The sequence below is a fragment of the Anomaloglossus baeobatrachus genome, chromosome 7 (genome assembly GCF_048569485.1).
Source record: "Anomaloglossus baeobatrachus isolate aAnoBae1 chromosome 7, aAnoBae1.hap1, whole genome shotgun sequence".
Lineage (NCBI taxonomy): Eukaryota > Metazoa > Chordata > Amphibia > Anura > Aromobatidae > Anomaloglossus > Anomaloglossus baeobatrachus.
Genome location: NC_134359.1, coordinates 115,430,817 through 115,457,763, shown reverse-complemented (window position 1 = coordinate 115,457,763; position 26,947 = coordinate 115,430,817). Strand labels below are relative to the sequence as shown.

General features: G+C 45.9%; 1 protein-coding gene across 2 annotated transcripts in view; it reads left to right on the top strand.

Annotated features, from left to right (window-relative positions):
• The window catches only part of CARF (calcium responsive transcription factor), a 58,800-nt gene that overhangs the window by 18,941 nt on the left and 12,912 nt on the right, over positions 1–26,947 (top strand). For both annotated transcript variants that reach the window (XM_075318972.1, XM_075318971.1), the window contains exons 2-10: positions 1,923–2,035; positions 6,914–7,027; positions 7,242–7,335; positions 10,016–10,145; positions 11,480–11,564; positions 15,471–15,660; positions 17,886–18,006; positions 18,851–18,994; positions 19,535–19,762. In XM_075318972.1, the coding sequence (XP_075175087.1) occupies positions 1,934–2,035; positions 6,914–7,027; positions 7,242–7,335; positions 10,016–10,145; positions 11,480–11,564; positions 15,471–15,660; positions 17,886–18,006; positions 18,851–18,994; positions 19,535–19,762 (1,208 nt within the window). In that variant the 5' untranslated portion in view covers positions 1,923–1,933. The remainder of the gene's footprint in view (positions 1–1,922; positions 2,036–6,913; positions 7,028–7,241; positions 7,336–10,015; positions 10,146–11,479; positions 11,565–15,470; positions 15,661–17,885; positions 18,007–18,850; positions 18,995–19,534; positions 19,763–26,947) is intronic.

Below are 26,947 nucleotides of genomic sequence, written 5' to 3'. Positions count from 1 at the left end.
TCCCTCTGTGCTGCCAGCATGAGCTGAGTGTCATGCGAGGATCGCAGTAGTCCCCCGTGTGGCCCCGGCCTTAATTTGCGGAGATAATCTGGAGATATTTCACACTATGCTTCCCCCCCTCCCACAAGTTGGATTGGCTTGATGGGCACTTTTTCCGTACCATATGGTCAAGCTGCTCCCACAACAGCTCAATAGGGTTGAGATCTGGTGACTGGGCTGGCCACTCCATTACAGATATACCAGCTGCCTGCTTCTTCCCTAAATAGTTCATGCATAATTTGGAGGTTTGCTTTGGGTCATTGTCCTGTTCTAGGATGAAATTGTCTCCAATCAAGCGCTGTCCACAGGGTATGGCATGGCATTGCAAAATGGAGTGATAGCCTTCCTTATTCAAAATCCCTTTTACATTGTACAAATCTCCCACTTTACCAGCACCAAAGCAACTCCAGACCATCACATTACCTCCACCATGCTTGACAGATGGCATCAGACATTCTTCCAGCATCTTTTCAGTTGTTCTGCATCTCACAAATGTTCTTCTGTGTGATCCAAACACCTCAAACTTCGATTTGTCTGTCCATAACACTTTTTTTGCAATCTTCCTCTGTCCAATGTCTGTGTTCTTTTGCCCATATTAATCTTTTCCTATTATTAGCCAGTCTCAGATATGGGTTATTCTTTGCCACTGTGCCCTGAAGGCCAGCATCCCGGAGTCGCCTCTTCACTGTAGACGTTGACACTGGCGTTTTGCGGGTACTATTTAATGAAGCTGCTAGTTGAGGACCTGTGAGGCGTTGATTTCTCAAACTAGAGACTCTAATGTATTTGTCGTGTTGCTCAGTTGTGCAGCGCGGCCTCAGACTTCTCTTTCTACTCTGGTTACGCCTGTGTATGTTCTACTCTGAAGGAAGTAGTACACACCGCTGTAGAAAATCTTCAGTTTCTTGGCAATTTCTCGCATGGATTATCCTTCAGATCTAAGAACAAGAATAGACTGTCGAGTTTCACATGAAAGTTCTCTTTTTCTGGCCATTTTGAGAGTTTAATGGAACCAACAAATGTAATGCTCCAGATTCTCAACTAGCTCAAAGGAAAGTCAGTTTTATAGCTTCTCTAATCAGCAAAACTGATTTCAGCTGTGCTAACATACTTGCACAAGGGTTTTCATGGGATTTCTAAACATCCATTAGCCTTCTAATACAGCAAACACAACGTACCATTAGAACACTGGAGTGGTGGTTGTTGGAAATGGGCCTCTGTACACCCATGTAGATATTGCATTAAAAGCCAGCCGTTTGCAGCTAGAATAGTCATTTACCACATTAACAATGTATAGAGTGTATTTCTGTTTAATTTAATATTAGCTTCATTGAAAAAAAACAAAATGTGCTTTTCTTTAAAAAATGAGGAAATATCTAAGTGACCCTAAACTTTTGAACTGTAGTGTGTGTGTGTGTGTGTGTATAACATATACATGTGTGCGTGTGTGTATATATATATATAATAATAATATATACACGGTATATACTGTATATATGTATGCATGTGTGTGTGTATAATATATATTGGTATTGTTACAAGGAAGCTCAGAGCAAGTATAGGTTTTTGCAAGTTAATCAGAGCACAGCGTAATATAGAGCAAGAGAGGCTGATTCCAGGGATTTGTCAATTAATAGGTAGGGTGCTGTAGTTTTAATACAAGTGTTTTATCAGCAGGAGATTATCACTGCCTGACTAGGTCTCATGTGCAGTCCAGTCAGGCTAATCTGTGTAACCTAGTATGTCAACTAGAATCGTGCGCTTCTCTAAAAAAGAAATAATGTGATTTGAGAGCAGCAGTGTGAGAATAGTTTGCATGTGACAACGTCTTTCATATCATAATTGGCCCTACATAATTATAATGACCTTTTCTCTATCTACAGGACACATAGAAATGGAGAGCAGTGGGCTACAATGTGACTCCATGACACATCCCACAGAACTGCTAATCACGTGTACAGACGCCCCGCTGGGAGAGCCAGAACTGGAGCTTGAGGTCAGTAAGTCTCCCATTAATGCTGTGGGATCCCAAAGCATGCAGTCCCCTTATTATCCTGGCCTGTGTGCTGATGTCCAGCGATAGCGATGCGTTACCGGGCTGTTCACACATTTAGCTTTCATCTAGGAGTTCTAAGTCTGTGAGGAACAAGAATGGAGTCAGTCGTAGAGAGAGCAAGCGCAGGTTTTGAAACTGGAAAGGAATTGAAAGAAATGATATTGGAGACGTAAGGCAGTGTATAGGGTAAACCGAGAGTCTGATGAAAATGATGTCTCTGCTGATACCTAAAAATCACAGAAGAAGCCAACTAAAATCTAACGCAAACGAGTGTTGTTTTTTGAGATTTTCAATTACAGATGTGCAAACAGACAGACAATAGAATAAATATATGAGTCCATAATGCCACGTGTAATTGTAGGTCACTTACCACATCCATATGTCAGTTACTAATCCAGGGACACGGGTTTAGTTTCTGTGTTGTTTTCCTTGTGGATTTGACGTCTCATGGAGGCTGTGGATCTCAGTGAGTCCTGATGGAGTAGTATCCACAAGCTTGAATATTAGGGGTTATAGGGTATATCGGATGTACATAGTCTCTCCATATGAGTACCACCCTGCACTGTACATTGCTCGGTGACCGCCCCTACAAAAGGTGACTCTCAGAAAGTATTCCATGTTGATCCTTAGAATTCTCTATGCTTTAAACATCATAGATTTGTTTCAATACACAAAACTAATCCAGATTGCAACCAAGTGGTCAACAGGTTAAAGGAAATCTGTCATCAGGTGTTTTCCACCTAATATGAGAGCAGCATAATGTAGAGACAGAGACCCTGATGCCAGTGGTGTGTCACTTACTGGGCTGCTTAGTGTAGTTTTATAAAATCACTGTTTTATTCCCAGAAGATCATCACTAGAGTAATATTAAACCTGCTGCCTGGTAGGCTTTCAGAATAATAAACCCTACCCCATCACTGATTGTAAATATATAAGAAAAGACAGAAGTCTTTAAATTTGCCTAAATATATCCATACATCCCATGATCACAAAGATAAACAGGAAAAAGCTCTATAATGAACATAGCAATTTATTAGAATATAGAGTACATGGGATATAAAAGTACAGAGAAATATATCATGACCAGGAAGAGGACACAAAAAGGTGATAAACACCCCATGTGGGTCCACATGTCTAGACTCTGTAAAAAGTGCTGAGTGAGAAAATCACATATACAAGTAAGAAAGCCGTTTGCAGCAAAGCACCTTACTACATACACTGAGCAGAGTCAGAGGGCTGCATGCTGCAAAACAGTAAAGCATGAGTATCACCACAGCACTACACTTAGGGCTGCTTCTCACTTGCGAGTTTCTCGCAGTAGAGCAATGCGAGAAAATCTCGCATTGGAATCGGACACATGTTAGTGAATGATTCAGCTCTCATCTGCGATTTTTTTTCTCAGTCCAAATCAGACTGAGAATAAAATCGCAGCATGCTGCTTTTTTGCGAGTTTCTACTGCGAGTTTCTCCAATGCAAGTCTATGGGAGCGTGTAAAAAATCGGATGTCACGGGACGGCACTCACACCATCCTAGTGACATCCGATTTTCTAAATACATTTCTCGCATGTTTCCTAAAACACTGGAAACGAGTGATGTCTCCCAATGTCTGTCAATCACTATTCTCTGTCAGTCGGTCTCTCCCTCTTGGTCTCTATTCTCTCTCTGTCGGTCCGTCACTATCTCTGTCCCTCTCTCACAGTCTGTCGGTCATTTTCCCCTCCTCTCTCATACTCACCGATCCCCGATCACCGGCGTGGTGCTGCACGGCTTTCTCATTGCTGCGGCGGCTTTTACTATTTTGAAAAAGCCGGCCGCTCATTAAACAATCTCGTATTCCCTGCTTTCCCCGCCCACAGGCGCCTATGATTGGTTGCAGTGAGACACGCCCCCACGCTGAGTGACAGGTGTCTTACTGCACCCAATCACAGCAGCCGGTGGGCGGGTCTATACTGTGCAGTGAAATAAATAAATAAATAATTAAAAAAAATGGCGTGCGGTCCCCTCCAATTTTAATACCAGCCAGATAAAGCCATACGGCTGAAGGCTGGTATTCTCAGGATGGGGAGCTCCACGTTATGGGGAGCCCCCCAGCCTAACAATATCAGTCAGCAGCCGCCCAGAATTGCCGCATACATTATATGCGACAGTTCTGGGACTGTACCCGGCTCTTCCCGATTTGCCCTGGTGCGTTGGCAAATCGGGGTAATAAGGAGTTAATGGCAGCCCATAGCTGCCACTAAATCCTAGATTAATCATGTCAGGCGTCTATGAGACACCCTCCATGATTAATCTGTAAGTGACAGTAAATCAACACACACACACATGAAAAAATCCTTTATTAGAAATAAAAAACAAAAACACATTCCCTCATTACCAATTTAATAAGCCCCAAAAAGCCCTCCATATCCGGCGTACTCCACGGACCTCCAGCGTCGCTTCCAGCATGAAGGTGACAGGAGCTGCAGCAGACACCGCCGCTCCGGTCACCTCCAAGCAGCAACTGAGGTGAGTAGCGCGATCAGCTGAGCTGTCACTGAGGTTAATCGCGGCCACCGCTGGATCCTCCAACAGTGACAGCTCAGCCGATCGCGCTACTCACCTCAGTTGCTGCTTGGAGGTGACCGGAGCGGCGGTGTCTTCTGCAGCTCCTGTCACCTTCATGCTGGAAGCGACGCTGGAGGTCCGTGGAGTACGCCGGATATGGAGGGCTTTTTGGGGCTTATTAAATTGGTAATGAGGGAATGTGTTTGTGTGTTTTATTTCTAATAAAGGATTTTTTCATGTGTGTGTGTGTTTATTTACTGTCACTTACAGATTAATCATGGAGGGTGTCTCATAGACGCCTGACATGATTAATCTAGGATTTAGTGGCAGCTATAGGCTGCCATTAACTCCTTATTACCCCGATTTGCCAACGCACCAGGGCAAATCGGGAAGAGCCGGGTACAGTCCCAGAACTGTCGCATATAATGTATGTGGCAATTCTGGGCGGCTGCTGGCTGATATTGTTAGGCTGGGGGGCTCCCCATAACGTGGAGCTCCCCATCCTGAGAATACCAGCCTTCAGCCGTATGGCTTTATCTGGCTGGTATTAAAATTGGGGGGGACCGCACGCCATTTTTTTAAATTATTTAATTATTTATTTCACTGCACAGTATAGACCCGCCCACCGGCTGCTGTGATTGGGTGCAGTGTGACACCTGTCACTCAGCGTGGGGGCGTGTCTCACTGCAACCAATCATAGTCGCCTGTGGGCGGGGAAAGCAGGGAATACGAGATTGTTTAATGAGCGGCCGGCTTTTTCAAAATAGTAAAAGCCGCCGGAGCAGTGTGAATGCCGTGCAGGGCGGCGCCGGGGATCGGTGAGTATGAGAGAGGGCAGCTAACTTCAGTCACTCGGGGGATTAGTGGTCACCGGTGAACCCTTCACTGGTGACCGCTAATCAGGACGCGGCACAGACAGAGCCGCAGCATGACAATGAAGTCGGGTGAAGTTCACCCAAGTTCATTCTGACAGTGCGGCTCTTTCTGTGTCTGCTGTCATCTGCCATTCAGCTCTGCTACATGGCTGTCTATGTCTGCTGTCAGCGGCCATGTAGCAGCGCTGAATGGCAGATGACATAGTAAAAAATACGCATTACACACGCATTACACACGCTAGTAAAATCATTAATTTATTCAGAAATAGCATCGCACTTGCGTTGCACTCGCACCTAATGTGAACTAAAATCAGCCGAGTTTTTTTCAGCCCAGTCGGACCGATTTTACTCGCATAGATGTGTTTCCAGCCTTAAAGTGAGGGAGCTTACCAGGATAAAACACCTTGCATGTGGACACACATGGGGACAAGTCCCAACACGTGTTTCGTGTGACTTCCTCAGGGGACCGGGCCTCTTCCTGGTCATGATATATTTCTCTGTACTTTTATATCCCATGTACTATATATTCTAATAAATTTCTATGTTCATTATAGAGCTTTTTCCTGTTTATCTTTGTGATCATGGGATGTATGGATATATTTAGGCAAATTTAAAGACTTCTGTCTTTTCTTATATATTTACACTAATTGAAGTTGTTGCCTGTGTGACTTTCAATGAAATCCACTTTTGCTGCTCAAACTTTTTCTAATCCCATCACTGATTGGCAACTTTCTGTGTTCTATACTATACATGGGCAGAATGCTGCCAATCAGCAGTTTGGGTAGGGTTATATTTGAGCTCAGCATTCAGAAAACTCCTAGATCTGCAGCAGAGAAAACAGTGATTTTATCAAAACTACAGGAAGCAGCCCAGTAAGTGACACATTACTAGAATCAGGGTATGTGCCCTTACATCTGGCTGCTTTCAGATGAATTATCAAAAATCTCCTGACAGATTTTAGAGCCATGCTCTAACATCCGATATTTGCATGGCAGCTTTCCAGACCCGAGCTCCATAACCTCATAAATGCATACGAGGTTGTTGCCATAGGTTAGGGTATTGCCAAAACTCCATGTATCAACATTATAAAGGATAAAGCCCTCCTTCTAGTCTACTCCGCAACCATTTTTATCTACCGGTGCTCATATCCATGGTTTGATTTGGGCCCAATATACAGTACACTCTGCTCCTATCCAATACTATTTTCTAGCAGAGGAACTGGTTTTTAAATACTCTTCAGTGTATAGTAGAATAGTAGAAGCGGAACGCGTTTCTCATCTAGTATTGTAGTAAGAGATGACACGATCCCAGGCAGCATACAGTTTATTGTGCTCGTTATTGCTCACATGTTACTTGTCATTCACTTCATATATGGTATACAATGTGTATTGCCCTCAGGATGACTCACAACAGCAGATCTCGGCGCTCACCGAACAGTACCACTTCATAGACCAAGATGGGAACTCCATCCGATATGAGATTCAGGCGCTGTCTGGGACTAGTCCTCAGATGGTAAGTCCACAGTCCAAATATTATCTGCTGTCTATTCATGGAGTGTAGACATGATGAATAACCTGGTAGTAGGGGCCTAATATTACATATAATTGGATAATGTTAGAATTCAGAATTCTCAGTGAAAATGTATACTGACCGGAGTTCCTGCTACGCGGGGTGCTTAGGCGTTAAGTATACATTCCTGTATAATACTGATTCCTCTTTGATACAGATGATATTGGCCAGTGAATCCGAGAACGGACAAGTGTTCCATGTCAACGTCATTCCCTCCAACCAGGCGACAGCCCAGCTTCTTATTCCTCAAGGTAACGGCGAGTGAGCCAACCAGGGCTACCAGGGTGGGGAGCGGAGATGGCATCTGTCACTCAGGACCTATTAAATCTAGTAAAGTCCTTGTAAAATGGGCAGTCTGAGGTGACTGGTGACCTGATGACAGATCTTCAGGGGCGCTGCTGTGTTTTTGAATTCCTCCTAACGCTACTGCTGATTAAAAAAAAAAAGTTCTAGTAACTACAATTTAAAGTTTAGAAAATGCGTCTGCCAATTATCACTGCACCACTCCTCTTGTGCTGCAGTTGATTTTTATAGGGATAGGGTGAAATGTCAGACACTGACCATGGATAGGAGTGCTGCCCCTTCTGGAAAATAGTTTACTTAAGTGGGGTGATGTATGTGATATTTTAAATATGGTTGGTTGCACCTTAGCCCACCCTAGGAAAATGCAGAAGAATCCATGGCATTGGTAGTATGGTTGATTAGTGCGGTTGATTAGTGCTTCATTGTGAAACACATCACTGAAAACAACTGTTTTGTCTGTGTGCTCCATAATAAAAAGGTAATTAATCATATTGGCACTCTTGTTCCTTGAAAAAAAAAACAACAATTGGTCTTGTTTTCTAGTCTCAAGCCTAAACCATTTCCTAGCACATGAACATTCAAAAAAAACATATTGATGTGTAATATTTAGCAAGAGAAAGAAAGAAAAAAAACTACATTAAAGCCCAGAAAATTATCACAATGTTTATTTATTAATAAAATACCAGTGGTTATAGGCCGAAACGCGCGTCGTGCTCACACGCTGCCAGACCACAGGTTGATTCGCTCAGTAAATCTCTTTATGATTTAATATTTTGTCACTTAACATTTTGGAACATCATGTTACTAAGCTGATCCCTCCATAGAGATCTGCACATTGAGATATCATCACTACACATAATTTGTCTGGATACAGTACCCTCTCCTTTCCTCCCTCTCTTTTTCCCTCTTCCCCTCTCTCTCCCCCTCTCTCTCACTCTCTCTCCCTCTCTCCCCCTCTCTCTCACTCTCTCTCCCTCTCTCTCCCTCTCTCTCTCCCCCTCCCTCCCTCTCTCTCTCTCTCCCCTTCTCTTTTCTTTCTCCCCTTCTCTTTTCTTTCTCCCCTTCTCTTTTCTTTCTCCCCTTCTCTTTTCTTTCTCCCCTTCTCTTTTCTTTCTCCCCTTCTCTTTTCTTTCTCCCTCCCCTTTTCTTTCTCCCTCCCCTTTTCTTTCTCCCTCCCCTTTTCTTTCTCCCTCCCCTTTTCTTTCTCCCTCCCCTTTTCTTTCTCCCTCCCCTTTTCTTTCTCCCTCCCCTTTTCTTTCTCCCTCCCCTTTTCTTTCTCCCTCCCCTTTTCTTTCTCCCTCCCCTTTTCTTTCTCCCTCCCCTTTTCTTTCTCCCTCCCCTTCTCTTTCTCCCCCTCTCCCTCCCTCCCTTCTTTCTCTCTCTCTCTCCCCTTCTCTCTCTCTCTCCCCTTCTCTCTCTCTCTTCCCCCTCCTCTCTGTGTGTACACTTTGGTGATTTATTGAATACTTTGCACCATCAATTTTCTGTTTCTTTTACTTATTGTGTAGTCTTACTTTTAGGTTACTTACACTGGCTATATCACTATTCTCTCTGTACTTATATCCGTATATTTGTATGTATTTGTATTTTGAGTGTTGTGGTTTCTTTTTTTGTGTATCCACTTTAAGCATCTGGTACTTTATCAATAAATAAATACTGGAATAATTTTCTTATACCCTGGGCTTTCATGTTGTGTTTTTTTTCTTTTCTTTCTCTTGGTGTCTATGTTTACCGATTGTCAATCATTGGCCACACTGTCCATTTAGTTCCATTCACACCGTGAGCATTACTTATAGTGGACTTTTCCTATTTATGTGGTATACACTTGTGTAATATTTGTATCGGGTGGGCATGTATTAGAGGGAATTTGTCCCAAGGTTTTTCCAGTGTAAACTAAAGCCAACGCGCTTAATGCCTTTTTTTACAGTAGTCTATCAACTTGTATATAAGCCCGCAACCTCCCTCTACATATTCCAAAAAATACCTTTTGCAGTCATTGTTCTTGCTCTCTGCCTCTTCTCTCCCAACAATCGCTGTCCTTCTTTCTTGCCTCCTGCGGATGAATCGTCCTACGTCATCCATACAGGGCCCCAATCTTGCACCTGCATATTTCGCTCAGTACTGCTGGGGGCAGAGCAAAGTACCGTACTACGGTATAGTGTGCATGTGCCAGGCGAGGAAACTAAAGCACCAATGACTCGAAAGTAAAGCCGGCGCATGCAGATTACAATACTTTGCTCTGTCCTTTATTTAAACTATCCCACTGAATAGGGCGTTATAGAAAACTCCAGAAAAAACGATTACACTATGTGATGCATGGCTCGTTGTTTGAGAGGGTGATGCATGTCAGTGTATGATGTGTATTTGGGTAATGTAAGCCTCCTGAAGTCTCTGGACTAGACATCACCCTGTATAACCATTTAATTTGTGAGAACGTCTCCTCACTACACTGAAATACACTGAAACTATGTGATGTATAAGAAACGTGTAATCACCGAAAACTACAATAAAGGAAAGTAAAACAGTCTACATTCACTGAGTAAATATACAATGTTATTGTAAGGACAGTGCATGTTGAATATCATTAATGCGATTGTAATGTGTGATCTGTGTTTTCTATGAATGAAGAGCCTGCAGAATACAACCAGCCAAAAGATGCTGTACAGAGTGTCCCGGGAGATGCTGTGCAGGAGAGCGCCGGCAGCTTACTGATTCACTCCAACACTACACTGGATGTATCGAAGAAATCACCTACAAGGTAGAAAGTAGTCACATCATGTGTACTGCACTATTGTCCTATCTTGTCATCACCGCTTCATTTTTTCTATACATTCTTTAACAATTGTTTTGATTTCTGTCCTTTCAGTCACAATTATGATCTTTAAAAAGAATCTGTCACCAGGTTTTTGCTACCTAATCTGAGAGAGGCATAATGTAGAGGCAGAGATCCTGATTCCAGTGATGTGTCACTTACTGGGCTGCTTAGTGTAGTTTTGATAAATCACTGGTTAATCAGCAGCAAATTATCATTAGAGGACTACTTGGCGTGCTGCTAGGTAGTCCAGCACATTCATGGGCTCTGTATAACTGCTAGATCTGCTGCAGAGAAAACACTGATTTTATCAAAATGACAGCATACCGCTCAGTAAGTGACACATCGCTGGAATCAGGGTCTCTGTCTCTAAATTAGGCTACTTTCACACATCCGGTTTGAGCCCTGCGGCTCAATCCGGCTGTGAAAACTATGCAACGGATGCGGTGAAAACACCGCATCCTTTGCATAAGTTTTTACATGCGGCCGGTCCGGTTTTTTCCGGTTGCGGCATGCTACTGAGCATGCGCAGTGGAAAATACCGCATGCGGCGACCGGATGCGGTTTTTTCCGCATCGCGCCGCATCCGGCCTCCATAGGGATGCATTGAAAAATGCGCCGCAGCGGCCGGATGCGGCGCGATGCGGTGTTTTTTGCCGGAGCAAAAAACGTTGCAGGGTACGTTCGATCCGGCCGCCGCATCGGCTACATCTGCCGCATGCGGCAAAAACCGGACCGAACGCAAGCCCCTGCGGCACAATGCGGCACTAATGTAAGTCAATGCAAAAAAAACCGCAATCGGCGTTGCAAAAGCCGGTTGCGGTTTTTCTGCAGAACGCCGTATTGTGCCGCAGAGCAAAAATCCGGATGTGTGAAAGTACCCTTATGCTGCTTTCAGATGGGGGAGCAAAAACCTGCGCACAGATTCCTTTTAATGTCCACATTAGTAGAATATGTCACAGCATGCCCCTGGTATGCTGCATTGACTTGATAATAAGCTGCCGACCACTGTAATGATGAAATGAATAGATAATGGACACTGAGCAATGTGGCCATATACATTGCATAAATGTCATCCAAACACACTGACTTCCCCGGGATCATAATATTATCTAATGTAGATGGGGATCTCCCAACTCTCCGCAATGGCAGATGATGGGTGACAGAAGACCTTGTCCATAGATGTAGATACTGTAAAGGAGTTGTTCATGCCTATATATTGATGACTTCTCCGTACAATAGGTCATCAATATCAGATTTTTTTTGTTTCATGTTTTTAGGTTATATGTGGAACAGTTTCCAAAACCTCTTCAACCGCTTCCTCCCAACATTCCTGTTTGGGCGCGCCGGCTTAGGAATTGTGAGGTAAGCTGAATGTGGTAAGATCCCAGCCATTCACTGTCAGCCATGGTATATGTGTTCTGGTAGTATAGTTTGCTTGGTAATCTGTTTCACAGCTCATTTGGATGTAATTATGCAGGTGTTTGTGCTGTCGTATCTAGAAACTGTTTTGGCTTTATCGTTTCTTGCAATTGGGTCACTATTGTCTTTTTTGCAAGTGGCAAAAACAGAAAAGGTAGAATCTGATTGGTTGTCATGATGAGATAATTTGTTCCACAGGCAGCGCCACTCTTGTAAATGGCGGAGTTTAGAATTGCATCTCCGCCCAAACCCTTCTTTTCTAATCTAACAGGATCAAGGGAGTAATGGGGGGCACATTTTACACTGTGTAGATAAACAAGCCAGGCAGTTTGGTGGCAGAAAATATATATAATGGGGAGGGGGCTATGTGGGACTCATAATGTATATAGGGGGCTGTGTGTGGGCTCATACTGTATATAGGAGGCTGTGTGTGGGCTCATACTGTATATAGGGGCTGTGTGTGGGCTCATACTGCATATAGGGGCTGTGTGTGGGCTCATACTGTATATAGGAGGCTGTGTGTGGGCTCATACTGTATATAGGAGGCTGTGTGTGGGCTCATACTGTATATAGGAGGCTGTGTGTGGGCTCATACTGTATATAGGGGCTGTGTGTGGGCTCATACTGCATATAGGGGCTGTGTGTGGGCTCATACTGTATATAGGGGGCTGTGTGTGGGCTCATACTGTATATAGGAGGCTATGTGAGGGCTCATACTGTATATAGGGGATGTGTGTGGGCTCATACTGTATATAGGGGCTGTGTGTGGGCTCATGCTGTATATAGGGGCTGGGTGTCTGTGTGTGGGCTCATACTGTATATAGGGGCTGGGTGTGGGCTCATACTGTATATAGGAGGCTATGTGAGGGCTCATACTGTATATAGGGGCTGTGTGTGGGCTCATACTGTATATAGGGGGCTGTGTGTGGGCTCATACTGTATATAGGAGGCTGTGTGTGGGCTCATACTGTATATAGGGGCTGTGTGTGGGCTCATACTGCATATAGGGGCTGTGTGTGGGCTCATACTGTATATAGGAGGCTGTGTGTGGGCTCATACTGTATATAGGAGGCTGTGTGTGGGCTCATACTGTATATAGGAGGCTGTGTGTGGGCTCATACTGTATATAGGGGCTGTGTGTGGGCTCATACTGCATATAGGGGCTGTGTGTGGGCTCATACTGTATATAGGGGGCTGTGTGTGGGCTCATACTGTATATAGGAGGCTATGTGAGGGCTCATACTGTATATAGGGGATGTGTGTGGGCTCATACTGTATATAGGGGCTGTGTGTGGGCTCATGCTGTATATAGGGGCTGGGTGTCTGTGTGTGGGCTCATACTGTATATAGGGGCTGGGTGTGGGCTCATACTGTATATAGGAGGCTATGTGAGGGCTCATACTGTATATAGGGGCTGTGTGTGGGCTCATACTGTATATAGGGGGCTGTGTGTGGGCTCATACTGTATATAGGAGGCTATGTGAGGGCTCATACTGTATATAGGGGCTGTGTGTGGGCTCATACTGTATATAGGGGCTGTGTGTGGGCTCATACTGCATATAGGGGCTGTGTGTGGGCTCATACTGTATATAGGGGCTGTGTGTGGGCTCATACTGTATATAGGGGCTGTGTGTGGGCTCATACTGCATATAGGGGCTGTGTGTGGGCTCATACTGTATATAGGGGGCTGTGTGTGGGCTCATACTGTATATAGGGGCTGGGTGTCTGTGTGTGGGCTCATACTGTATATAGGGGCTGGGTGTGGGCTCATACTGTATATAGGAGGCTATGTGAGGGCTCATACTGTATATAGGGGCTGTGTGTGGGCTCATACTGTATATAGGGGCTGTGTGTGGGCTCATACTGTATATAGGGGGCTGTGTGTGGGCTCATACTGTATATAGGAGGCTATGTGAGGGCTCATACTGTATATAGGGGCTGTGTGTGGGCTCATACTGTATATAGGGGCTGTGTGTGGGCTCATACTGTATATAGGGGCTGTGTGGTCTTGTACTGTATGTAGGGGCTGTGTGGGCTCATACTGTATATAGGGGCTGTGTGTGGTCTTGTACTGTATATAGGAGGCTGTGTGTGGGTTCATACTGTATATAGGGGGAGCTGTGTGTGCCTTCATACTGTATATAGAGGCTGTGTGTGGGTTCATACTGTATATAGGGGGCTGTGTGTGGGCTCATACTGTATATAGGGGGCTGTGTGTGGGCTCATACTGTATATAGGGGGCTGTGTGTGGGCTCATACTGTATATAAGGGCTGTGTGGTCTTGTACTGTATGTAGGGGCTGTGTGGGCTCATACTGTATATAGGGGCTGTGTGTGGTCTTGTACTGTATATAGGAGGCTGTGTGTGGGTTCATACTGTATATAGGGGGAGCTGTGTGTGCCTTCATACTGTATATAGAGGCTGTGTGTGGGTTCATACTGTATATAGGGGGCTGTGTGTGGGCTCATACTGTATATAGGGGGCTGTGTGTGGGCTCATACTGTATATAGGAGGCTATGTGAGGGCTCATACTGCATATAGGGGGCTGTGTGTGGGCTCATACCATACTGTATATAGGGGGCTGTGTGTGGGCTCATACTGTATATAGGGGGCTGTGTGTGGGCTCATACTGTATATAGGGGGCTGTCTGTGGGCTCATACTGTATATAGGGGGACTGTGTGGGAGCTCACACTGAATATAGAGGCTGTGGGGGGCTCATACGGTATATAGGGGGCTGTGTGTGGGCTCATACTGTATATAGGGGGCTGTGTGTGGGCTCATACTGCATATAGGGGCTGTGTGTGGGCTCATACTGTATATAGGGGGCTGTGTGTGGGCTCATACTGTATATAGGAGGCTATGTGAGGGCTCATACTGTATATAGTAGGCTGTGTGTGGGCTCATACTGTATATAGGGGCTGTGTGGTCTTGTACTGTATATAGGAGGCTGTGTGTGGGTTCATACTGTATATAGGTGGAGCTGTGTGTGCCTTCATACAGTATATAGGGGTCTGTGTATGGGCTCATACTGTATGAGGGGGCTGTGTGGGATCTCATACTGTATATAGGGGGCTGTGTGTGGGCTCATACTGTATATAGGAGGCTGTGTGTGGGCTCATACTGTATATAGGGGCTGTGTGTGGGCTCATACTGTATATAGGGGCTGTGTGGTCTTGTACTGTATGTAGGGGCTGTGTGTGGGCTCATACTGTATATAGGGGCTGTGTGTGGTCTTGTACTGTATATAGGAGGCTGTGTGTGGGTTCATACTGTATATAGGGGGAGCTGTGTGTGCCTTCTTACTGTATATAGGGGGCTGTGTGTGGGCTCATACTGTATATAGGGGGCTGTGTGTGCCTTCTTACTGTATATAGGGGGCTGTGTGTGGGCTCATACTGTATATAGGGGGCTGTGTGTGGGCTCATACTGTATATAGGGGCTGTGTGGTCTTGTACTGTATGTAGGGGCTGTGTGGGCTCATACTGTATATAGGGGCTGTGTGTGATCTCATACTGTATATAGGGGGCTGTGTGTGGGTTCATACTGTATATACGGGAGCTGTGTGTGCCTTCATACTGTATATAGGGGTCTGTGTATGGGCTCATACTGTATATAAGGAATGTCAGCATACCTAATTCTGCTCAATATTTAGTGATACAATTAACATTAATATAATAATTAATATTAAACAGAATTCATTTCAGCCTATTGGTTCGGCCTTCACAACAGTCGCAGTCTCTCATGTGGCCCCTCGGGAGAATTAATTGCCCCCCGCCCTAACCTGTCACACCTTTTTATAATAAGAATGCCTTGTCCGATTACTTGATATTTTACTTTCTGTCTTTCAGAAAATTGGAGACTCGTACCGTGGTTACTGTCTGAGTGAGGCTGAGCTGATGAATATTTTAGGTCTTCACAAGCAGCACACAATGAGTGTGTGGGGGACCCGACAATCACCGAGCCTAGCTAAGCCGGCCACTCGGCTAATGTGGAAGTCACAGTATGTCCCATATGATGGAATCCCCTTTATAAATGCAGGTACGCAATCTGTCCTTGTGTGGGATTTTTTTTTTTTTTTTAATGCTATTTGACACACATATATATCTGTCCTGAGCACTTGTAACTTAGTGCTCCATGTCTGGTATATACTGACAGAGGGAGAGCGCTCCCCCAGTCAGCCCATCATTCTCTGTACTTGCTGTCACTTATGTTGATGGGTTGCCATGCAGCCAGTGACCTCACAATGGCCTTGGTTTCTGCCATATCCCAATGACTATTAGATGATATTGTAGACATAATTTAATGTTTGAAGTCAGTGTAAAATTGGTAGAATAACGTAACACAGTGCACTACATAAGTGGTGTACTGTATTACCTGTGCGACCAAAGGATTGCATGTTCTTCTTGAAAATCTAATAGATATTCTAAAAAAACCTGTAAAAATAAATAAAGTTTTAAATGTTGCGAATGGGAAAAAAGCAACACATTCTTATATTAGTTATGCTGCATAGTGACTGTCAGCTAAAAAAATATCCAAAATTTTTTTTTTTTTTTGTTCATCCTGACTCTCTCCTCCTTCCTCTGAATGGTGATCCAGAGACGCACGCACGCACGCACGCAGAGAGGCAGAGACACACACGCAGAGAGGCAGAGACACACACACACACACACACACACACACACACACACACACACACACACACACACACACACACACACACACACATACACTCATTCATTCATTCATTCATTCATTCATTCATTCATACATACATACATACATACATACATACATACACACTAGCGCGCAGAGACACACACACACGCGCAGAGATACAGGCGCACACACAGAGATAGAGACAGAGACACACGCACACAGAGATACACACGAGACAGACATTCAGAGCGGGAGAGTGAGAGAGACAGAGAGACACTTAGTTATGAGTCCGGGCAACGCCGGGTACTACAGCTAGTTCTCTATATAATTTCATTTATTCCACCTTCCAGAAAAAGGATCAGAAAGCCGCACAATGGTGCCACTGAAAACCGCATCTTATGCTGTGAATAAATCTTTATGTTGCTCAGCTGAAAATTATTTTTTTTCCAATCGGTGTATTTCTTGTACAATACTAATAAAACAATTGTAAAACTATATATATATTTCTTATGTTATTAATCGTGCTGACCCACAGAATAAAGTGTTAATACTTTATTTGTGCAGCACACGAATAGCGTAAAATTTAAAATATCAAAAACCATCAGAATTGCAGTTTTCTTTTTTTGTTCCGATTATGGATTATTAAAAGTTAAAGGGTTTTTTCCCCAAAAAAAAAGTTAATTTTAATCAATAGATCATGGAATAACAATAAGTTTCACAATTGGACGTCTTTATAAAAACTGTTCCTGTGCTGAGATAATCTTATATATGTGTCCCTGCTATGTACTGTGTAATGGCTGTGTCTGACTATACAGAGACTTGGTCTGATCATACCACATCTCCTGGGCAGGGGAGGAAGGAAAAGAGTTTACAGATATTACAGCATGGGATCCCAGCTGATTCTTTTTGTGAGGTAAAACATTTCCCTGCCCGTTTGAAAAAAAAAAAATGTTTTACCTCAAAGAATTATTTACAATCCTGGGCTGTAATGTCTGTATACTTTTTACTTCCTCCCCTGCCCAGGAGCTGTGGTATGATCAGACCATGTCCCTGTACGGTCAGACACCACCATTACACAGTATACAGCAGGGGCACATGTATAAGATTATCTCAGCACAGGAAACATTTTTTCAAACACATCCAATTGTGGAACTTATTATTATTCCAAGATCTATTGATTAAAATGAACTTTAAAATTAGCTTTGTTCTTGGTAAAACCTCTTTAAGTAATACCTGAAAGTGGTGTCAATGACAAATAGAATTCGTCCAGCAAAAAAAAAGAGATATTATGGCTCTTGGAATTTAAGGGAAAAAAAAAAGAATAAATTTGCTCATTAATGCCATATTGGGACTTCTCTTTAAGATGATGTCTCATATATAGGACCCCTTTGTAAATAGAGGCCGACCTGGTGATTTGGTAATGTAACGAAGGACCCTGTGCATGGCCAGATAATTATTTCTGCAGTGGCTATTTAATATATGGACAAGTCACATCCAAGCTAGAGCCCCCTCTATAGGTCCATGTGTCCCAGCAGGACATCTGGAGAAGGACTGACCTTTGTAGGTAAACCTTTAAATAAACCTGTTGCAAATTTGATTTCTTGTAGGAAGCCGAGCAATCGTAATGGAGTGCCAGTATGGACCAAGAAGAAAAGGATCACAGCCCAAGAAGGGTGGAGAGATTGAAAGCACTAGTGGGCAATTGTATAAAGCAACATGTCCAGCACGGTGGGTATTCCCCTGCTCTTTGGGAGCATTCAGTCATTTAAAGTTTGGCCCTAAACAGTACGAAAAAGCTGAAATGTTCTGCTCCATGCACCGGTCACAACGGCACATAGCCGGGGCTGATATCAGTTAATCTTGGGGGTGCCGGTTGTCCACTGATCTGATACTGATGACTAATAATAAGCAAGTTCTACCATGGTTGGGTGCTTGGTACTCCAAATGGACAGGTCGGACGTTTGGATGGGCGCAATTCGTTTACCAGAGTATAATGTAAGACCATGGTAAACTCGAGCATCTTTCCAGAAGATCTTTCAGAAAAAATGCTGGCGTTTCTCATTGACTTCCATTATACGCGGTACATGAGTTGAGCTCGTCCAAGCGTCCGACCTCCTTGTTTCGAGCACCAAGCACCCGAGCGTGGTAGAGCTCGCTCATCACTACTGATGACCTATTTTACAGATCATTAGTATTGCAGTTGTAGACAACTCCTGTAAGCTTGTAAAATAAATGGTGTCCTAATTCACAATATGAATAGGAATAATTTGTATGACTTTGAAATGAACTTTACCCAGGAGTGTAACAAAGTATGATTTTGAGGATATTGAGGGCATGGCATGTTCTTTCAGCTGTCACTGCCATTGTTTCTTTCTTGACGTCTTTGAATTGCCCGACTGGTGGGGGTGCAGCCTAAACCAGAAGGAGTCGTATGCAGCAATAGCTAATCACGATGCTTAATGTGTTTATAAGTCCAATATATTTAGTTCGTTAGCATAAGTACAATTTGTTGTATTAAATTAAGTTACTCACTCAGATCCTTTTTTTTTTTTTTTTTATATACACTTTCAAGGATATATATAAAAAAAGTGAAGAAGTTTCCTGCTTACCGAGTTCCTACAGATCCAAAGATTGACAAGAAATTGATTAAACTGGAACAAGAAAAAGCATTTAACTTGTTAAAAAAGGATTTAGAAACAAATGAGGGGATCCTAAGGTAATGCTGACCCTCCCCTCGCTGTACACCCCAACATCTCACACAATATAGTTTGTAAATACTGACTGCAATGGTATATACTACTGGGCTGCAATATTCAGCCTTCACGACAGGGACAATTTTCCTTTAACATTAAATAATTATCTATCTAATCATTAACCTACAAAAGGAAAATGTAAAGCAGCCCCAGCTATAGGAGTAATGTGCCAGCCCAATGGTTACATACCAACTATCCCAGCAGTTCTATAAATCCAGGAAAGTGGACAGCACTCACAAATTCCAAAGTAAGATTTATTGGCCCATGTGAACAGATGGGCAACGTTTCGGACTAGGAGAACCTTGACAAATGCTCTACTGAGCCGAACCTTTACACATTTCCATTAATGTAATAATTAAACTGAATATGCTCCCTTGCCAAATAAAAAAAGCCCCATTTCACCAGTAGCAATCATGGCTTCATTACTCAGTGGTATTGTATTGTGGTATATTAGTGAGCACTGACGGGTTTTCTTTCTCTTTATGGTATATTTTGCGGCACAGATGGTACGTCCAGCTCCCCGATCAGGAGGCACACCAGTATCACAATCTGGAGGCTGCTTGTTTCTCTTCTTCACCGAGTCCATTTCAGCCACCTACTGAGGAAGATGATGAGATGATTTGTGAGGACTCTGCCCTGGCCTCTCGTCTCCATCCTTGTGTAGCAGAAAAAATCCGGGAATTGGTGGCCAGAGGCTTTGACGAGGTGTATGCTGTCAGGAAGCAGCTGAGGTATAGAAACAGTTAATACTGATGTATTGGACACCATGGCATTGGATGTAGATATATATATTTTGTTTGTATATTACAATATAGCAATTCATTATTAGTTTATTAAAGGGAACCTGTCGGGTGCAATATGCAGCCAGAACCACGAGCAGTTCTATGTGCATATCGCTAATCCCTGCCTAACTGTCCCTGTATACACTAGCATAGATAAAGGGATCTTTAGAAAAAGTATTTCTCAAGATCTTTTCTCTTATGCTAATTAGCGCAGGGACTAGTCCCAAAGGGCATTATATCCCCCGACTAGTCTGTCCTCTTAGCATATTAGTATGCCCACAGGGGTGTACTAACATGCTATTCAATTCCGCATCACCAGCGGTGCTGTGCATACCTGTGTTCGCTGTCAACGCGCTTCTGAATGCCGGGCATTTCCGGTCATGCGCAGTATGTACGCGTCCCGGCGTCAGAAAAGTCTACTGCTGTTATGGACAAGATTATGAATTATTATGAGCATATCATTGTTACATGGAGATATCCATAAAGAACAGGATTTAAGATGGTGTTTGAACTGTACCCCACATATCTCTTGGCTTAAGACTCAGACAGACAGTCTGGGCTATTCTTGTGTGGTTATGCATGCTACCACAAGTGACTCATAATTTGGACTGCAGACAGTTTAAGAGGGATGCACGACTAAATGGCATCAACCTAAATTAAGGCCTTATCATTGCGCATGACCGGAAGTGCCCGGCATTCAGAAGCGCGGTCACCGTGAACACAGGTACGCGCAGCACCGCTGCTGACACTGCATTGAATAGCATGTTAGCATGCCCATGTGGGTGTACTAACATGCTAAGAGGGCGGCTAGTCGGGCGATATAACGCCCTTGGGACCAGTCCCCGCACTAATTAGCATAAGATAAAAGATCTTTACAAATACTTTTTCTATCTCTTTATCTATGCTAGTGTATACAGGGACGGTTAGGCAGGGATTACCAATATACACCCAGGACTGCTCGTGGTTTATGGTACATATTGCACCTGACAGGTTCCCTTTAAACTGTTGCGTGTAATTGATTTTAAGTTTTGGCAGCTAAATCGCACCATGGATTCTAGATCAGATACCTGATATTTCAATAGCCCATTTTTGTATATTGTAGTACTGGGCATATTAATCAAGCACAGTGTGCAAAAAAACCCCTTCCATTACTTGTACTATATTTATATCTAAGGCATTGGATGTCCTCATTAAACTTCTTTATTAGTTACAGTAGATAGGGGGAAAAAAAAACATGATGTTTCAGCCATAGGCATAGGCATTTATCGAGCCACATCCAGAGAGACTTGGCTTGATAAAGGCCGTCTGTGGCCAAAATCTTGTGGATTTTATTGTCCTATGTTCTGTAAATAATAAAGACGTGTTGAGGAAGACACACCTTGGACATTTTTTACTTTGAGATACTTTTCAATTTTGCGGAGACTTCAACAAGAAAGCACGGATCTGAAGGAGTGGGGCACGGGGTGCCATGTTATGAGCTGCTCTGTATTTATGATCCTTCTTAGACACTTTCTTTGTCACTCCATTGGGAGACCCAGACACTTGGGTGTATAGCTATGCCTCCGGAGGCCACACAAAGTATTACACTAAAAGTGTAAAGCCCCTCCCCTTCTGCCTATACACCCCCCGTGCCTCACGGGCTCCTCAGTTTTCATGCTTTGTGCGAAGGAGGCTGACATCCACGCATAGCTCCACAGCTTAGTCAGCAGCAGCTGCTGACTAGGTCGGATGGAAGAAAAGAGGGCCCATAACAGGGCCCCCAGCATGCTCCCTTCTCACCCCACTTTGTCGGCGGTCTTGTTAAGGTTGAGGTACCCATTGCGGGTACACAGGCAGGAGCCACATGCTGTTTTCCTTCCCCATCCCTTAATGGGCTCTGGGTGAAGTGGGATCTGGATCGGTCTCTAGGCACTGGGACCGTGCTCCCTCCGCAGCCCCTGGGAATCTGCTGGATAGGAGCTGGGTATCGTCAGGGACAAGGCCCTGCTACTATGAGGTACTCTGTGTCCCCGTGGGGACCGCATGAAGCGCTGGTGCCATACATTACAGCACTGCTGGGTGTGTTAGTGCGCCGGGGACTACCGCGCATGGAGCGCTTGTGCCATACACATTGCAGCACTGCTGGGTGTGTTAGTGCGCCGGGGACTACCGCGCTGGCCGCGCTTATATGCCGGCCGCGCTTATAACTTTAGTCCCCGGCTTCTGCGGCCTAGTATCGCATATTCCCGCCCACAGGCCTGCCAGTCAGGGGAAGGGCGGGACGCTGCACAGATCGTCAGCGCTGAGGGCCGGAGCATACATTAGTATCCTCCTCCCCCCTCACTCAGTACTCTGGGGCACTAGATTCCCGCACTTTTCTTGGGCACGCCCACGGTCCCCTCCTCCCCACAGAACGCCGGCAGCCATTCCTGTCAGCGATTCAGACGCTGGAGAGGAGAGACAACACAGGGAGACCCAGGCAGGGAATCTGGTGATCACACAAACCGCTCTGAGCGGTCGGTAAGCAGCACCTGTGGTGCTGGCCCCACTGAGTACCGAAGTGTATATATATATATATAGGCTTATAGGCTATACATTTGCACTGTACGGTCGCTCTGTTTATTTTTGGCTATATACCCTCCTGGATTGTTCTCAGAGGAGACAACATGTCATCCGCAAAAAGCAAGGGTGCCAAAGCACAGGCGTACTTTGCAACCTGTACCTCATGTACAGCTGTACTACCGGCAGGTGCCACTGACCCTCATTGTGTGCAATGCTCGGCCCCTGTGGCACTTACTCAGCCGGAGCCTCTGCGACTGGTGGCCCAGGTGGATCCACCTGCTACCACTGTCCAGGTGACAGGGACGGAGTTTGCAGCCTTTGCTGACAAACTGTCTGAGAGTATGGATAAATGGTCTGCTAAAATACTGGAAGCATTGCAGTCCAGACCGGTGATTCAGGCCCCGGGCACTGTCCAATCCTTGACCCCTGGTCCCCCTCAATTGGAACAGCAAAGTACCCCTGGGGTAACCCATAGGTCCCAGAGTGAGGTCTCTGACACGGACCGCAGTCCCAGGCCGCCCAAGCGGGGTCGCTGGGAAATTCCCTCCACTTTATCACACTGTTCAGGGTCCCAGCAGGAGGACTCTCTGGAGGATGAAGCGGAGGTATCAGATCAGGATTCTGATCCTGAAGCCGCTCTCAACCTAGATACACCTGAAGGTGACGCAGTAGTGAATGACCTTATAGCGACCATCAATCAGGTGTTGGATATTTCTCCTCCAGCTCCTCCAATTGAGGAGTCTGCTTCTCAGGAGAAATTCCGTTTCAGGTTTCCCAAGCGTACATTAAATATGTTTCTGGATCACTCTGACTTCAGAGAGGCAATCCAGAAAAACCGAGACTGTCCAGACAAGCGTTTTTCCAAGCGCCTTAAGGACACACGTTATCCCTTCCCCCCCGAGGTTGTCAAGGGCTGGACTCAGTGTCCTAAGGTGGATCCTCCAATCTCCAGACTGGCGGCTAGATCCATAGTTGCAGTGGAAGATGGGGCTTCACTCAAAGATGCCACTGACAGACAGATGGAACTATGGTTGAAATCCATCTATGAAGCTATCGGCGCGTCTTTTGCTCCAGCATTTGCAGCCGTATGGGCACTCCAAGCTATTTCAGCTTGTCAGGCGCAGATTAATGCAGTAACACGTACATCTGCCCCGCAAGTGGTGTCCTTAACCACTCAGGCGTCGGCGTTTGCGTCCTACGCCATTAATGCTATCCTGGACTCGGCGAGCCGTACGGCGGTGGCATCCGCCAATTCGGTGGTACTCCGCAGGGCCATGTGGCTACGTGAATGGAAGGCAGACTCTGCTTCCAAAAAGTTCTTAATCGGTTTGCCATTGTCTGGCGACCGCTTGTTTGGTGAGCGATTGGATGAAATCATTAAACAATCCAAGGGAAAGGATTCATCCTTACCCCAGTCCAAACCAAACAGACCTCAACCACGGAAGGTACAATCGAGGTTTCGGTCCTTTCGGACCGCGGGCAGGTCTCAATTTTCCTCGTCCAAAAGGCCTCAGAAAGATCAGAGGAACTCCGATTCATGGCGGTCTAAGTCACGTCCTAAAAAGACCGCCGGAGGAACCGCTCCTAAAGCGGCCTCCTCATGACTCTCGGCCTCCTCAAACCGCATCCTCGGTCGGTGGCAGGCTCTCCTGCTTTTGCGACGCCTGGCTGCCACAAGTAAAAGACCGATGGGTGAGAGACATTCTATCTCAAGGATGCAGGATAGAGTTCAGCTCTCGTCCTCCGACGCGTTTCTTCAGAACATCTCCGCCCCCCGACAGAGCCAAGGCTCTTCTGCAGGCGGTGTGCACCCTGAAGGCGGAAGGAGTGGTGATCCCTGTTCCTCTTCAGCAACGGGGTCAAGGTTTTTACTCCAACTTGTTCGTGGTGCCAAAAAAGGACGGATCCTTCCGTCCCGTTCTGGACCTAAAACTGCTCAACAAGCATGTGAGAACCAGGCGGTTCCGGATGGAATCGCTCCGCTCCGTCATCGCCTCAATGTCCCAAGGAGATTTCCTAGCATCAATCGACATCAAAGATGCTTATCTCCACGTACCGATTGCACCAGAGCATCAGCGCTTCCTGCGTTTCGCCATAGGGGACGAACACCTTCAGTTCGTGGCACTGCCTTTTGGCCTGGCGACAGCCCCACGGGTCTTCACCAAGGTCATGGCAACAGTGGTGGCAATCCTACATTCTCAGGGACACTCGGTGATCCCTTACTTAGACGATCTACTTGTCAAGGCACCCTCTCAAGGGGCATGCCAACACAGCCTGAACATTGCTCTGGACACTCTCCAGAGTTTCGGGTGGATCATCAATTTTCCAAAGTCAAATCTGACACCGGCCCAATCACTGACATATCTTGGCATGGAGTTTCATACTCTCTCAGCGATAGTGAGGCTTCCGCTGAACAAACAGCGTTCACTACAGACAGGGGTGCAATCTCTCCTTCAAGGTCAGTCACACCCCCTGAGGCGCCTCATGCACTTCCTAGGGAAGATGGTGGCAGCAATGGAGGCAGTTCCTTTTGCGCAGTTTCATCTGCCTTTCTCGGGCAGCCAAAGCTTCCCTTCAGTGGTGGCTTCTTCCCACTTCTCTGTCGAAGGGGAAATCCTTCCTGCCCCCATCCTGGGCGGTGGTCACGACGGACGCGAGCCTGTCAGGGTGGGGAGCGGTCTTTCTCCACCACAGGGCTCAGGGTACTTGGACTCAGGCAGAGTCCTCCCTTCAGATCAATGTTCTGGAGATAAGGGCAGTGTATCTTGCCCTAAAGGCGTTCCAGCCGTGGCTGGAAGGCAAACAGATCCGAATTCAGTCGGACAACTCCACAGCGGTGGCATACATCAACCACCAAGGCGGGACACGCAGTCGGCAAGCCTTCCAGGAAGTCCGGCGGATTCTGCTGTGGGTGGAAGCCACAGCCTCCACCATATCCGCAGTTCACATCCCGGGCGTAGAAAACTGGGAAGCAGACTTTCTCAGTCGCCAGGGCATGGACGCAGGGGAATGGTCCCTTCACCCGGACGTGTTTCAGGAGATCTGTTGCCGCTGGGGCATGCCGGACGTCGACCTAATGGCGTCCCGGCACAACAACAAGGTCCCGACATTCATGGCACGGTCTCAAGATCACAGAGCTCTGGCGGCAGACGCCTTAGTTCAGGATTGGTCGCAGTTTCAACTCCCTTATGTGTTTCCTCCTCTGGCACTGTTGCCCAGAGTGTTACGCAAGATCAGGGCCGACTGCCGCCGCGCCATCCTCGTCGCTCCAGACTGGCCGAGGAGGTCGTGGTACCCGGATCTGTGGCATCTCACGGTCGGTCAACCGTGGGCACTACCAGACCGACCAGACTTGCTGTCTCAAGGGCCGTTTTTCCATCTGAATTCTGCGGCCCTCAACCTGACTGTGTGGCCATTGAGTCCTGGATCCTAGCGTCTTCAGGATTATCTCAAGAGGTCATTGCCACTATGAGAAAGGCTAGGAAACCAACGTCCGCCAAGATCTACCACAGGACTTGGAAAATATTCCTGTCGTGGTGCTCTGCTCAGGGTTTTTCTCCCTGGCCATTTACCTTGCCCACTTTTCTGTCCTTCCTTCAATCCGGATTGGAAAAGGGTTTGTCGCTCGGCTCTCTTAAGGGACAAGTCTCTGCGCTCTCTGTGTTTTTTCAGAAGCGCCTAGCCAGACTTCCACAGGTACGCACGTTCCTGCAGGGGGTTTGTCACATCGTCCCTCCTTACAAGCGTCCGTTAGAACCCTGGGATCTGAACAGGGTGCTGATGGTTCTTCAGAAACCACCGTTCGAGCCAATGAGGGATATTTCTCTCTCACGCCTTTCGCAGAAAGTGGTTTTCCTAGTAGCAGTCACTTCACTTCGGAGAGTGTCTGAGCTAGCAGCGTTGTCGTGCAAAGCCCCGTTCCTGGTGTTTCACCAGGACAAGGTGGTTCTGCGTCCGGTGCCGGAATTTCTCCCTAAGGTGGTATCCCCTTTTCATCTCAATCAGGATATCTCCTTACCCTCTTTTTGTCCTCATCCAGTTCACCAATGTGAAAAGGATTTGCACTTGTTAGATCTGGTGAGAGCACTCAGATTCTACATTTCTCGTACGGCGCCCCTGCGCCGCTCGGATGCACTCTTTGTCCTTGTCGCTGGCCAGCGTAAAGGGACACAAGCTTCCAAATCAACCCTGGCTCGGTGGATCAAGGAACCAATTCTCGAAGCTTATCGTTCCTCGGGGCTTCCGGTTCCCTCAGGGCTGAAGGCCCATTCTACCAGGGCCGTGGGAGCGTCCTGGGCCTTGCGGCACCAGGCTACGGCTCAGCAGGTGTGTCAGGCAGCTACCTGGTCGAGCCTGCACACTTTCACGAAACACTATCAGGTGCATACCTATGCTTCGGCAGATGCCAGCCTAGGTAGGCGAGTCCTTCAGGCGGCGGTTGCCCACCTGTAGGACGGAGCCGTTTACGGCTCTATTATGAGGTATTATTTACCCACCCAGGGACTGCTTTTGGACGTCCCAAGTGTCTGGGTCTCCCAATGGAGCGACAAAGAAGAAGGGAATTTTGTTTACTTACCATAAATTCCTTTTCTT